Genomic DNA, 13,601 nt, shown 5'->3' with positions numbered 1-13,601 from the left:
TATTCAGATGGGCTGTCTATGCTCGGCGAGCGAGCCCTACCAGACCACTCACAGTGGTTCACGCACGCACATTGGGATGCATACGCATGTGCAGATTGGAAATATCGGCCGCGAACGAGCAAGCAGCCGCTTGCGAGTGGGTCTGAATCAGGTCCATAGTTAGATATATTGTTATCTACTATTGGCCAGTCCAAAGATCTAACTTGAGATGGGTGTCAGAGGTGAATCTTTTAAAAAAATGTTGAACATAAGGTACTCCACAAATAATGTAAGCATAAAAAAATGTTTATTTAAACATTATGGCCTCATGCGTCCCTGGTGAATGTGGGGGATCATGCCTCTCTGGTGGAGATGGGGCTGATGCCTCTAGATTGGTGGTGGAGTGCATGCTTCTATATTGGTGGTGGTGGCACAAACCTTTCTGGTGGTGGGGTGCATGCCTCTTCATTGGTGGTGGGAGTATATGGCTCTTCTTTAGATGTGGGGCTGCATGCCTCTCCTTTGGTGGTGGGGGTGCATGCCTCACCTTTGGTGGTGGGGGTGCATGCCTCACCTTTGGTGGTGGGAGTGCATGCCTCACCTTTGGTGGTGGGAGTGCATGCCTCTCTATTGGTGGTGGCAATGTATTCCTCTCTGTTGGTGGTGGGGGTGCATGCCTCTGTTAGTGGTGGGGTTAAATGCTTCTCTGTTAGTGGCTGGAATGCATGCCACTCTGTTAGTGGTGGGGATGTATACCACTCTGTTGGTGGTGGGGATGCATGCCACGCTGTTGGTGGTGGGGATGCATGCCATGCTGTTGGTGGTGGGGATGCATGCCACTCTGTTGGTGGTGGGGATGCATGCCACTCTGATGGTTGTTGGGATGCATGCCACTCTGGTGGTTGTGGGGATGCATGCCACTCTGATGGTTGTGGGGATGCATGCCACTCTGGTGGTGATAGTGACGCATGCTTGTCAGTGGCTGGTGGGAGCACATGCCACTCTTCTTGGATGTCAGGGCTGTGGTGTTTTTTTTTGCAATAACGGTGTGACACCGCCTCACAAAGTAATATTAACAATGTAAGAGAAAGCACGTAGAAAAAAACCTCCCAAACCTGCAGATATTTTTCAGTGGTGGTGGCGGCGCTTATCTTTCCTGAGGTTGTGGGGGTCATTGCCTCTCCAATATCCCTGGTTTCTGTGATGTTCTTGTAGGCACTAATTTTAATGGTCTGTCTTATTGTTGAGGGGGTGCTGGCCTCTCCGATGGTTTCAGGAGCACTGATCTCTCTCACCATCTCAGGAGTGATGGCTCCTCCTATTATCTTTGGGGCACTTGGCTTTCCTAAGGTCGAGGGGGCACTGGCCTCTGCCATAGTCTTGGTAGTCCTGGGCTCTTCCATTGTCTCAGTGGTGCTTGTCTTTCTATTCGTTGGGGGGGCACTGATCTCTGCCATGGTTGAGGGAGTGCTGGCCTCTACAGAGGTTGTTAGGGTGCTGGCCTCTCTGGTGATGTTGGATGTGATGGCCAATCCAATGGTATCATGTGTGCTGGCCTCTCCTTCACTGTGTGTAAGGTGAGCCTATACAAATGAAAGCAATTGTGTAAAACTGTGATACAACTACAAAGATAAATGATGTGTGTAATGAAAAATTGCTGCAGTAAATCTAATATATAGGACATGAAAACTGTTCCACAAGTAACTGCTTAGAGTATGTAGCATGAAAATCAGTAACCAGACTGTCAATATTCTAGTATAGTTTCTATAATGAAAGCAAATGCATGATTGCAGTGGGTAAAAACATGTTCTACACAGTTACCAATGGTGAACATGTATAAAAGCTGCTGTACAGGTCACTGTAGAGTATTGTTCCCCACAGCAACCAACCATTATTTTATGTGCCAGGTTTACACCAGGAGATAACAGCAGTACATAACCATGGCTTATTTAAGGTATGCTACCCTTACTGTACCCAATTCATAGATAACATAATATTTTAAGGAAGTAAGAGGTGTGGCTATTAAGTAACAAGACTGATGCTATAATATATATTTAATTATATTAAGTATTTTCCATTGGTAAAAGCCGTGCTGTAGCTCATTATCTGTAAGCTATCTCTACAGCTCTGTCGTTTTCTTCTTTACCTCAGTAATTGATGCAAGACAGGTTCCCTTGAGTACAGGTTTGACTTTAGGGAAAATAAAGAAGTCACACAGTGCTAGGTCTGGGGAGTATGGAGGGTGTTCTAGCCAGGGCCGTAGGGAGGGTGGTGCGGCCGGTGCCTCCGCACAGGGCGGAATCCTACAGCGGCACCGGCCACACACTTCTCATGCGCCAGAGGTCTGCAGGAAGAGACCTCCGGCAGTGGTGTGAGCCACACAGTGAATGTCGGCGCAGGATCCCGCCCTCCCTCCTCCCCTCGGAAGTAAGGGTAAGCGCTCAGGGGGGGGAGGAGGGGGGCGGAGAGGTAGTGAGAGGGGCGGCAGTGCTGCACAGGGCGCACTGCCGTCTAGCTACGGTGCTGGTTCTAGCACTGCAATCTGTTTCTCTGTCAAAAACTGCTTCACAGAGAGAGTTGTCCTGATGGAGGATGAAACCATTTCTCCACAACTATGGTCTCTTCAGATTATTTCCCGCAAAGTTGCTAGAAGATTTTTGTAGTAATGGTAATACACTGTTGCACCTTCCGGTACCCAATCAAAGTAAACAATTTACATGGCTTTGAATTTGGTTTTGCTTTGACATGCTTTCTTCATTCTTGGTGATGATGGTGTTTTCTAGTGCATGGATTGGTGTTTTGTTTCAGGATTGTACTGGAAGATCCATGTTTCATCACAGGTAAAAATTTTATTGAAAAAAAATGTGAATCTGCTTGAATTTGTCGCAAAATATCTGTACAAATTCGCTTTTGATTTTCTTTCTGCTCGGCAGTGAGAAGCCTTGGAACCTTCTTCGCACAAATTTTTGTCATTTTAAGATCTTGTTGCAAAAATTGCCTAACAGTTCCTTTGTTAATGTTTACTATTTCTGTTATCATTCAGATGCTGAGTCGATGGTTAATTAAAACATTTTCTCAATTTCTTCCACATTATCATCTGCTTTTGATGTGCAAGGCCTTCCGGGACGTTCATCATTTTTGACATCCTCACGACTGCCAATAAATCTCTTGTGACACTCAAACAAACACATGTGCACATGACATACAATCTGAGATTATAAACTGTCTGATGAGCAGGAGCACACCCTACCCATTTTTTCCATGTCTGCGTTTATTTTGTCTACCATCTATGTCCCTGTTTTACATACAGTATGATGTGCTGTCCCCACAGTCTAGTGCTGCAGATACAATAATAATAATAATAGTAATACTACATTGTTCGTTATTTATAATATATGAGCCATAATGATTAAAATAGTTTCTATGTGGCTTGTTATATGAGAATTCAATGACAATTTGAACACATATCACAAAACCTTTCAATATTATTAAATGTGAATAAACAAATAACACTCACAATATCTCCATTATATTCATTTTTTATGTCAAACTTGCAGTCAATTCCGGGAAGAAACACAACTGTAAATACAAAGACAACATGTTACATCCTTACCTGTTTAATGCAAAAGTTCAAGCAGTTGTTCATTTTTAGAATTTGTGTGTACAGTATGTACTGAATACATAACTATGCAAAAATGTATGTACATGTGCTATGTATATTCTCTAATAAATACCTATGAAAAAGTGTTTGAAATACAGAAGGGCATTTTCATTTCTGATAACAATAACTTAATCTTGTTATGATTCAGGGCCTGATTCACTACTGAACGCAATATTGCGTACGTACGCAGTTCAACTGCGATAGTATGCTAATCAGCACTACGTAAGGACGCTCACTTTACATTGCACACATCCGTAATACTTAGCAGAATAGCAAAACCATCAGTACAATCGAGTACCATTGCAGCCTCGCGCACACTTGCACAAGCCCTGACCTTACTCAGGAATTGCTAACAACCGCGTACGCTATGAGACCTCAGATTGCGCATGGCATCGCAGTGGCTAATTTATGCACGCCCGTGCAAACGGACTGGCATACCTGCGTTCGGACGACCACCTCCCCATCACCACCCATAAACGTCACTTCCTGTCAATCACTCTGCGATGGTTCTGCATAGTCACTGTGATCGCAGTCCAGTTCGCGCACTGCGATGCGTACACGTGTAGTGCAAAATAATCGGCAGAATGCATGCATATTTGCAGTTGAATCAGGCCGGCATTGGTTATGCTTAAGGAATACCCCCATTCCCCACAATCTGTGCTGAAGAACACATTGCTCCTTTGCAAAAAGTGATGCCTTAATGCACTCCACAATTCAGAAAGCTGAGGAGATCTGGTTATATAACAATGAGGCATTATAACCTACATTCCCAGTTTCGCCCTCAGGAGATCTGGGAAGGTCTAGGTGGAGAAACAGGGGTGTGGTGCTATGAATCACATTATCACGCCTCCTATTCACTCCACCTGAGAAATGGGAGGATGTGGGAGGATTGCCCACTCTCCCAAATGTGGGTGTCTGACGGAAAAAACTGGGTGAATAAGCAAGTTTTCCATGGGGACATAGCCACATCATGACGAGGGCATGGCAACAATGCGGTGTGGCCATTGCCTCACCCCAGATGTGCATCTAGAGCTTTTGAAGTTGTAAGCTACCCTTAAACACCTTCCCCGTTTGGAAGGCGGGGCGGGGGGGTGGCTGGGCAAACGGAGGCTGTATGTGGGCGGCCCTACTGACATCACCCTTGAGGCTCATTTAAAAAAAAGTGCTTCCGTAAATGACATTTACTGTCGTCCACTATATAGAAAGATAGAACATAAAACAGTGTTTTCTCATTTACGTTCCTGCACTCCATATGCCTAATGCTGGGTACACACTAGACGATATGTCGTCCAAACCGGCTGATCGGAGCGACATATCGGGCACATCATCTAGTGTGTACCCACTATGTTGCTCATGATGCGCGCTCCCGAGCGTCGTCAGCGTCATCCTCCGTCAGCCTTACATGCGCGGGCCGACAGGGGATATCGGTAGCGAGGGCCATGCTGCCAAATGCAGCATGACCCCCGCCGTTGCTCCGTCACTGCCTGCATCGACAAGTATGTATGCACTTGCAGATGTCGGGTCCTGTCGCTGGCGATGTCGCGCTGGGAACACATCGGATCATGTCTTTAAGAAAGAAGTATATGGCGATTCTGGAAAAAATAGGGGCAGGAACATTTCCAGGGACAACAAATCTGTGTAAGTAATGTGAGAAATGCGTCTGCTTCTCTCTGGTTAAATCTTACCAAATGAATAAAAAATAATGTTATTTATGCTGCAGGTTGTCAGAATACTCACAGCATAGGATCCACATCATTGCACACCAAAGGCCTGTGTCTGGGAGGGGAGATTATATAGCAATTATGACATCACACACTGTGATGTCATAATAGGTAGTTTTCTTAAAGGGAAACTGTACCTAAATAATAAGTGAGCCGTTTAAGCATTAGAAGTTATGCAGATAGATCTAGCTTTAGCAATGTGTGGTACTGACATACTCTTTGGGGTCTATTTACTAAGCCTTGGATGGAGATAAAGTGAACGTAGATAATGTCCCAACCAATCAGTCATTAAAGTAAAAAAAAAATAATAATAAAGAATTGGAAAATTCTTAAGAATGACCCTGTACTAGGAGAAGCATTACCTGCAAAACCTGTGTATATCTATAAAAAAAACCTCCATCATTAAGAAACAAATTAGTGAAAAGTGCCGTACCCGAGAAGAACACCTCAAGTGAAAGAAATAATAGGTGCGGCACATGCCTTATGTGTAGAACAACTGCATCAAAACTCAATAATAATAATAATAATAATAGGAAAACCACAGAATAAATAGGTAAAACTTACAAGATAAATGAGCTTATAACCTGCCATTCTAGGAATGTAGTTTATTTGATCGAACACAAATGTGGACTCATCTATATTGGTAGAACTAGCAGGAATTTGAAAATTAGATTAGCTGAGCATATCTACAATGCAAGAAAGGGTCTAAATACTCATTCCCTTTCTGAGCATTTTTCACAAAAACATAATAAAAATGAAAACTATATTAAAAGATTTTTGGGCATGCAACAAATCAAAAATAATTGGAGATCCAAAGATATAGAAAAGCAGCTGGCTAAAAGTGAAATGAAATGGATCTTCAATTTAGACACATTATCCCCAGCAGGTTTAAATCTTGATTTTGAATTGAAATGGTTTTTAGACTAATTTTTATTCTCTTTTATATACTGTTTTGGTTTTTGGCACACAGTATTTCTTTCATGTTGTTTTAAAGTATATGTTGTTTTTAGATTACCTATTTATTAATCTAATTTTATTTCTCTCTCTCCCTATATGATCAACCTGGCATGGTGTACTTCCCACCGGCCATAGGGATGGACCTTATTGAAATACACTACGATATAGATTATATCCAGTGGGAAAGAGAATCACCTAAATGCCAGAAAATAATCTTTTAGTAAGGGATTTTATCGACAAAAGAATTTAATCCAAATTAATAATCTTTTAAAGATTGAGATTATGGAGAGAAGAAATTGTTGTGGAACATATATTTATTGTGGCGAACCGCAAGTATAAAGATGGCCGCTTAAAGGGTGCTGGGTATCCAAAAAAATGTCAGCTGAATGTGAAAAATATAGCCGCTGATACAAAGGACCATTTATAGATGGCCGCGAGATGATACGCATGTACTTCTGGTCCCGGTACTTGGAACGCACCTTTCAAAGATATCCGCAAGATGACACGCATAGACTTCCGGTTCCGGCATTTGGAATGCACGTCACTTCTGGTTTTACCAAAGTGACATGCTGGGCCTCTTTCATTCACATGCTATCTTTGCCTGAGGAAGGATCATAGGATCTGAAACGCGCTGCAATGGACTGCATGTGAGACAGAGGGGAAATTTACAAACAGTCTTTCTGGACATATATGCTCTCTGCAGTGGTTCTTGAGCTGCTGAGCCCGAGACCATATGCTACAATAAGCACTAGCCCACCGCAGCATCTATCAATGGTGAGAGGCTGATTATTGGAATTATACCCTACCTGATATCTGCATTATTATTGTATCTTTTATCCTTTTTTAATATCTTTATTTGTTATAGGTACTGTTTTGAATAAATGTTTTAGCCCTATTTACTGGGTAATCGATTCTATTGCAGTACTAAACCCTTTTTTTTGAACGGTCTTAATGTCATATTGCATACATTCTAATTAGCAAGGAGCGCCAACCAAAATATCATTATATTTGTAGTATCTTTGGAGCACACTATAGGAAATATGTATGCCATTTTCTGTGATAAATCCTGACTGAGGCCGGATTACTGGCCCTGAGCATGGTCTGGACCAGAGAGCTGGAAAAGCCCTTAGCTGTTAGGAGGGATGTCTCAAGAGCCAAGCCGTTAAAGACAGATGGACCAGGTCCAGATGTTGACATGGACCCTGAGACAACAGGTCTACTCATAGAGAAAGTTGAAGAGGAACGTCTAAGGAGAGACTCGAAGTACCAATGGCGTCTGGGCCAAGCCTGAGCTATCAACAGGACTGTGCTGAACTTTTGAAGAACTCGAGGAAGCAGGGATATTGGGGGAAAAAGATGCCAAATAGAAGGTTCATTTCACTGACCATGCCTCCACGAAGGCTGCGTCGGGGTCCCTTGTCCTGGTTCCATATACTGGAAGTTTGTTGTGTCTTAAAGCCATGAGATCCACATCCGGCAGACCCCATTTGTCCACCAGGAGCTGAAAGATTTCTGAATATAAAGACCACTCTCCTGCATACACGTCATGACAGCTGAGGAAATCGGCTTCCTAATTGAGAATTCCCGAGATGAATACCACGGAGATGGCTGGGAGATGGTGTTCGGTCCATGTAAGAATGTGGGACACTTCTGCCATTGCTGCCCAACTCAGAGTGCCTCCTTGGTGATTGAGGTAGGCAACTACCGTGGCATTTTCGGACTGTACTTGTACTGGCCTGCCCTGAAGAATATCCTGAGCCAGAGTGAGAGCTCTGTAGATGGCTCGAAGTTCAAGAGATGGATTGGTAACTGTGACTCGACCGGAATCCAGCGGCCCTGGAAGGAGTGCTGGCTGGTCACTTCGTCCCACCCTCGGAGGCTTGCGTCCGTGGTGAGTAGAGCCCAATCCGGTATCCTAAAGGGGTGACCCTTGTCTAAATGGAATGTCTGTAGCCACCAGGCTGGGGACAGGCGAACCTCCGGGGGAAGGCCCATCATCTGGGATCAAAGTAGATGGGGTAGGCCATTCCACCTGGAGAGGATCAGGTGTTGTAGGGCCCTGAATGAAACTGAGCGAACTCCACCATGTCGAAGGTGGACACCATTGATCCCAATGTCTGCATTGCAGCGTGAATTGACACTCGGCAACTGTAGAGCAGTCTGCGCACTCGGTGTTGTATTAAGGAGATCTTGTCTGTTGTTAGAAAGATTTTCTAAACCAAGTCCAAGAGGGCTCCTAAATGTACCATTCTATGAGAAGGTATCAGGGAAAACTTTTTCCAGGTGATTAGCCACCGATGCATTTGTAGGAAGGCAACTGTTACCTGCAGATGGTGGAGAAGAATCTCTGGGGAGCTGGCCAACAGCAAGAGGTCGTCTAAGTATTGGAGTAGTCTGATCCCCTGACGATGAAATGAGGCCACCATAACTGCTATGATTTTGGTAAAGACCCGAGGGGCCGTTGAGAGTCCAAACAGTAGGGCCTAAAATTGGTAATGCTGCAGTAGGATAGCAAACCGGAGATATTGTTAATGAGAAGGTGCTATAGGTACATATAGGTAAGCATCCTGAATGTCCACAGACACCATAAAATCGAAGGCTCCATAGCCAGGATAATAGAGTGGAAGGTTATTGTTAGAGACTGTGGGCCTCATTCAGAGGCGGTCAGAGGATGCAAGCGGTCGCTCAGAAACTGGGCAGCCACTTGCATCCTGACCGCCCGCCTCTGTTGCGGTCGTTAGGCTGTGGGTTAACACCCACAGCTCTAATGACTGCTCGGGTGATGGTCACGATGGTCAGAGACCATCGTGACCATTGGGGGTAGGGTCTCACTTGTCATAAGCCCCGGAGAGCTTCTGGCTCTGTCTGAGCCGGAAGCTCTCCACTGACATCACTAGTGATGTCAGTGGGGCCGCCCCCAAACAGTAGGCGTTCCCATGGGAACGCCTCCGTTTGGGCTTCCACCCCCCCGGCCCGCCTTCCAAACGGGGCGAGCTGTCAATCAACATCGACAGCTCGCCCCCTTTGGTTCGAGACCCGCTACGACCGACGCCGTCGTGCGCATGCTCTGTGGGGGGCTATCGACCCGGTCCGAGCGCATGCGACCCGGGTCTCATGCATGCACACGAGGGAGCCGGCTCCCTCGTGCGCATGCGCACTGGCAAAACATCGATGCGGTCGTAGACCGTACGACTGCCTCTGAATAAGGTCCTGTGTTTGTTGTGGATCCGGGGTGGTAACAGGAGTAGAAACCGGAACAGGTTTAAACTGAAAGGTAGGTTTTTTAATGTGAATGTTGGTAGACATGAACATTAAGATAAACTAAAGTCCAGTAATAAACAAACTAATATATGTGGCAGGAGCGAACTGTAGTGAGTGGGAATAAACAAATGTCCAGATCAGTGACAGAGATGAATGAGGTGAATCCAGATAGACTGTAAGAGTGAAGGGGATATCCTGGTATGCTGCATAGTGGCTGAGAGGGATATCTGGAAATGCTGTGATGGCTGAAAGGGAAATCCGGTAATGCTGTGATGATCACTGAAAGACTGTGCAGGAATGGGTTAACTCAGGAGCCAGATTCAGACAGGAGTTTCTTTGGTGGAAGGTGCAGGACTGATCGCCAGCGTAGTGCAAGGCAAGGCAGAGTGGTGCAGCATATGCAGGGAGCCGGAGGCTGATAAGGAGCTAGGGCAAGCACCGGAGCATGTCTAAGGTTCAGGAGCGCAGAGAACTCTCTCTCACAGCTGACGCTGTGAACACGTTGCACTGGCAACTACAGGGCGCTCCAAACACCCTTAAGTACCCAGTAACGGAACGTGATAGGCCAGAGAGAGCAGGTGACCCACAGACGATTGGCCTGCTATGTCACATGGCCAAAGACAAGATGGTGGCGCCCAGACAGCCGTGACGTGGAGACGCCACTAGACTTACCCTTGCCAGGATGGCCCAATGCTGGCACACCTCTGCATACATAAAATGCCAGTCTCCACACGCCAGCTCCCCCGCCTGAAGGACCGCCCTCACAGGTAAGGACCGCAAACATCCACACCGCGAAATCCTGGCCGTGACAGTTTCCATACAAAACCTGGGCACTTTGATAAACTTGTTCAGAGATTTTAGGTTGAGGATAGGCCGATTAGACCCGTTGGGCTTCTGAACCAGGAAAAGGGTTGAATAATAGCCCTTGCCTCATTGTGAGAAGGGGACCGGAATTATTACTGCTGAATTCAGTAAGGACTGAATGGCTTTTTGGAGCAGCGGAGCCTTGCTTGGGTCCGATGGAGGCCCTGTGCAAAAGAACTTCTGGGGGGGTCGCATTAGGAAGGATAGAATATATCAGTGGGAGACCACTCTTACCCAGGCATCTGATGTGGTCTGACGCCAGAACTGGGCGAATTGATGTCGGCCTCCCACCTGGGAGCCCCCAGGGAGAGGCCCGTCCCATCAGGCTGCAGGTTTGTCCTCAGACTTGGCAGGTGGATGTCTAGTAGCCCAGGCTTGTTTGGCCCTAGGCTTGGAGGCTTTGGCTGATGCCTGCTGCCATGGAAAGGACTGACCCTTAGCTTTTCCTTGAGGGCGAAAGGATGACGTCCAAGGCTTTGTATTATATGTACAGGGCAGGAATGCCATCTTGGAAGCTGCCAAAGTAGTCACAATTTTATCTAATTCAGAACTAAATAGGATATCTCCAGAATAAGGAAGGGACTCCAGAGCCCTTTTTGAACCTGAGTCTGCTTTCCAGGAACGGAGCCATACAATACGGCGAACCACTACCGAAGTGGCAGATTTCCTGGAGGCCAGGAGAACCGTATCCAGAGCTGCTTCTCCCAAGTAGGAGGCTGCATCTCTAATGTGAGATATATAGGATAGTTGCTCCCTTGAAGCATCAGGGGGGGAAATGTCTCTTCTAGGGCCTCAGCCCAACTCTCAATAGCTTTTGCCACCCAGGTTGTAGCCCTAGCAGGATGAGTAATAGCTCCTGTAAGAGAGTATTTGTGAAAAGCTTCTATACGCTTATCTGTTGTCTCAGTCAAGGAGGTGGCAGTATGTACAGGTAAGGTGGCATTCTTAACCAGACATGTTACATGAAAATCCATTGCTGGGGGAACTTCCCATTTAGTGCAATCAGTAGCTGGAAGAGGGTAAAAAGAACTTAAATGTTTTGGAATTTGAAACCTTTTACCGGGCATATTCCATGCTTCCCTCATGTGATCAGATAGATGATCAGAGTGAGGGAACACTGGTAAAACTACCTGTTGTCGTTTAAAAAGTGGTTGTTTTTTCTTAGGAGCGGGTTTAACACCAGAGGACATGTAAGATAAAGGGGGGTTGGAGGGGGGGGGGGGGGGCAAGGTTGAAACAAAATAATTCAATATATAAGGGATGGGTTGGAAGAGAAATTGCAGTGTCATTTTAATACTTATGATAAACAGGACTGGTTCACAGCACTGCACCTATAGTGGATTGTTATAGAACTGAGGGCCTGATTCAGACCCGGACGCTATTTGCGTCCGCTTGTTGGCTAAAAGGGGCCGGCTATTTAAATGATGTGCTCGCACTGCATCACGTAAAGCCGCCCACTAAGCAATAGCGAGCGGCCGCACTATGCACTCGCACCTGTATAAAGACGTCCCTTTGCCACTCGCAACACACGTCATCTCCGGCAGTTGTAGGATTAATCGGGAACATCAAGAGCTATCGGAGCTGCTCGCAGTGCTTGTGGTAGCCTTTTCCCACCACAACATTCGGAGCAGTTCTGGCTAAAATACGACCCAGTCACGTGTGTAATGATGCTACTTTGCTAATTATGCACGCCCATTAAACGCCGTTCTGACGGTCGGGCACGCCTGCGTTCGCACATCCACACCCCCGTTTACAAGCACCTTCCCTTGTTACCACCCCCAAATGGCACTGTCACTCAAAATAGTGGACCAACTGCGGGATAGCACTATCCCATCGCAATGACTGGTTCGCGCACACGCATTGCGACGCATGCGCAGATTGTGAAAAATCGCTCAATGCGAGCGAGCGCAGCATAGCGTCCGGGTCTGAATCAGGCCCTGAGTGTGTTGAGATAAAGCACATAATGCTGAGCATACAAAAGAGGTAGGGTGGGAGGGAAAGCCTGGAGATCTGCCTGAAAGCCATCTCCGCATCCGTCGGATGTGCCTGATTGTCAGTTTTCTGGTCCCAGCCCGCTCTTTGTGACTTCACATGTGTTGGGGGCGAGGACTAAGCTGTAACAGCATATTATATTTGGATATGATTGGGGAAGGGTGGAGTTGTTGTGTGACAGATATACAGTAATAGATGGAAAATTATGAAGGAATCATAGTATTTAATGGGGGTTCATCCTAAACGTTTAAGGGGGGTATTCATTTAGGTGCAAGAATGGCAAAAGTCCCACACCTGCTGGCTTTTTCCTGCAGGTGCGGGATTTTTGCTATTCAATTAGATGCAGGTTTTCATTTTTTGAGCGGCAGGAGGGTTTTTTGGACATCTCAGGAGCATGACTAATTTTTCCTAAAATCCATATTTTTAGGAAAAATAGTCGGGAATTGCTCTGAGACCCCCCTATTGACTAATTAAGCAATTGGAGTTAGCTTAGACAGTGATTACTCACGTTCCGAAGCACTATCTTCTTCCTCCAGGCTTTTGGGACCCGGTCTCCTGCAGCAGCGTGTGGTAAGTATGGGTATGTGTGCGCGAGTGTCTGACTCCCATATGTGCGCGAGCCCGAGACGTAAATAAAAATTTTGTTGCCCTGTACCAGAAAGAGCTTTGTTGCCCCTTTCCCAGTACAAAGATGGAGGGGAGATGACCAGGAGCTGTGGACACCACCAGACTGGTAAGTAGTTTTCTCTTTTTCCTCGCACCGCAGGGTTTTCAGTGCTGAAACCCCACGTGCATTTTTTTGTTCTTAATTTAATACTGCGGGTATCGGGAGAGCGTATTCCCGCAGTAATCTAAAATTGGGAATGAGGTCCGCGTGACTTTTGGTGAAAACCTTGCTCCCAAATGAATATGCCCCCTAACAGGTCCAAACCCTTAGAAAGCTCTTGGGGACAGTGTGGCAAGTTGCTGTAATATGTTCCATTCAATATATTAGCAAAGTATTAACAGTGGCTGAGTACCTTAAAGCTGGAACAAAAAACCAGGAAAGGGGAATTGGAGAAGTTCAATGAGCACAGGATGAAAAGGTCACAGGTATGTAGATATGAATATAATATAGACAAATCCACAATCATAAAAAACAATTAAACCCTCTATCCAATAGGGGT

The 13,601-nt window shown here is 45.8% G+C and overlaps 1 protein-coding gene across 1 annotated transcript; it reads right to left on the bottom strand.

Annotated features, from left to right (window-relative positions):
- Window positions 1-308: 308 nt before the first annotated feature.
- LOC148474527 (uncharacterized) lies at window positions 309-3,554 on the bottom strand. The gene is made up of 2 exons (XM_088458472.1): window positions 3,497-3,554; window positions 309-1,562 (listed from the first exon to the last, which is right to left on the bottom strand). Exon 2 carries the CDS (start codon window positions 1,434-1,436, stop codon window positions 393-395), a length of 1,044 nt encoding a protein of 347 aa, XP_088314598.1. The 5' UTR covers window positions 1,437-1,562; window positions 3,497-3,554; the 3' UTR covers window positions 309-392.
- Window positions 3,555-13,601: the final 10,047 nt, after the last annotated feature.

Source organism: Taudactylus pleione, unplaced genomic scaffold (assembly GCF_031769625.1).
Source record: "Taudactylus pleione unplaced genomic scaffold, aTauple2 ptg000835l, whole genome shotgun sequence".
Classification (NCBI taxonomy): domain Eukaryota; kingdom Metazoa; phylum Chordata; class Amphibia; order Anura; family Myobatrachidae; genus Taudactylus; species Taudactylus pleione.
This window is presented reverse-complemented; position numbering and strand designations above follow the sequence as displayed.

Coding starts and splice junctions, on each gene's coding strand:
- LOC148474527 (XM_088458472.1), bottom strand. CDS start 1,436: ATGGCAGAGATCAGTGCCCCCCCAACGAATAGAAAGACAAGCACCACT.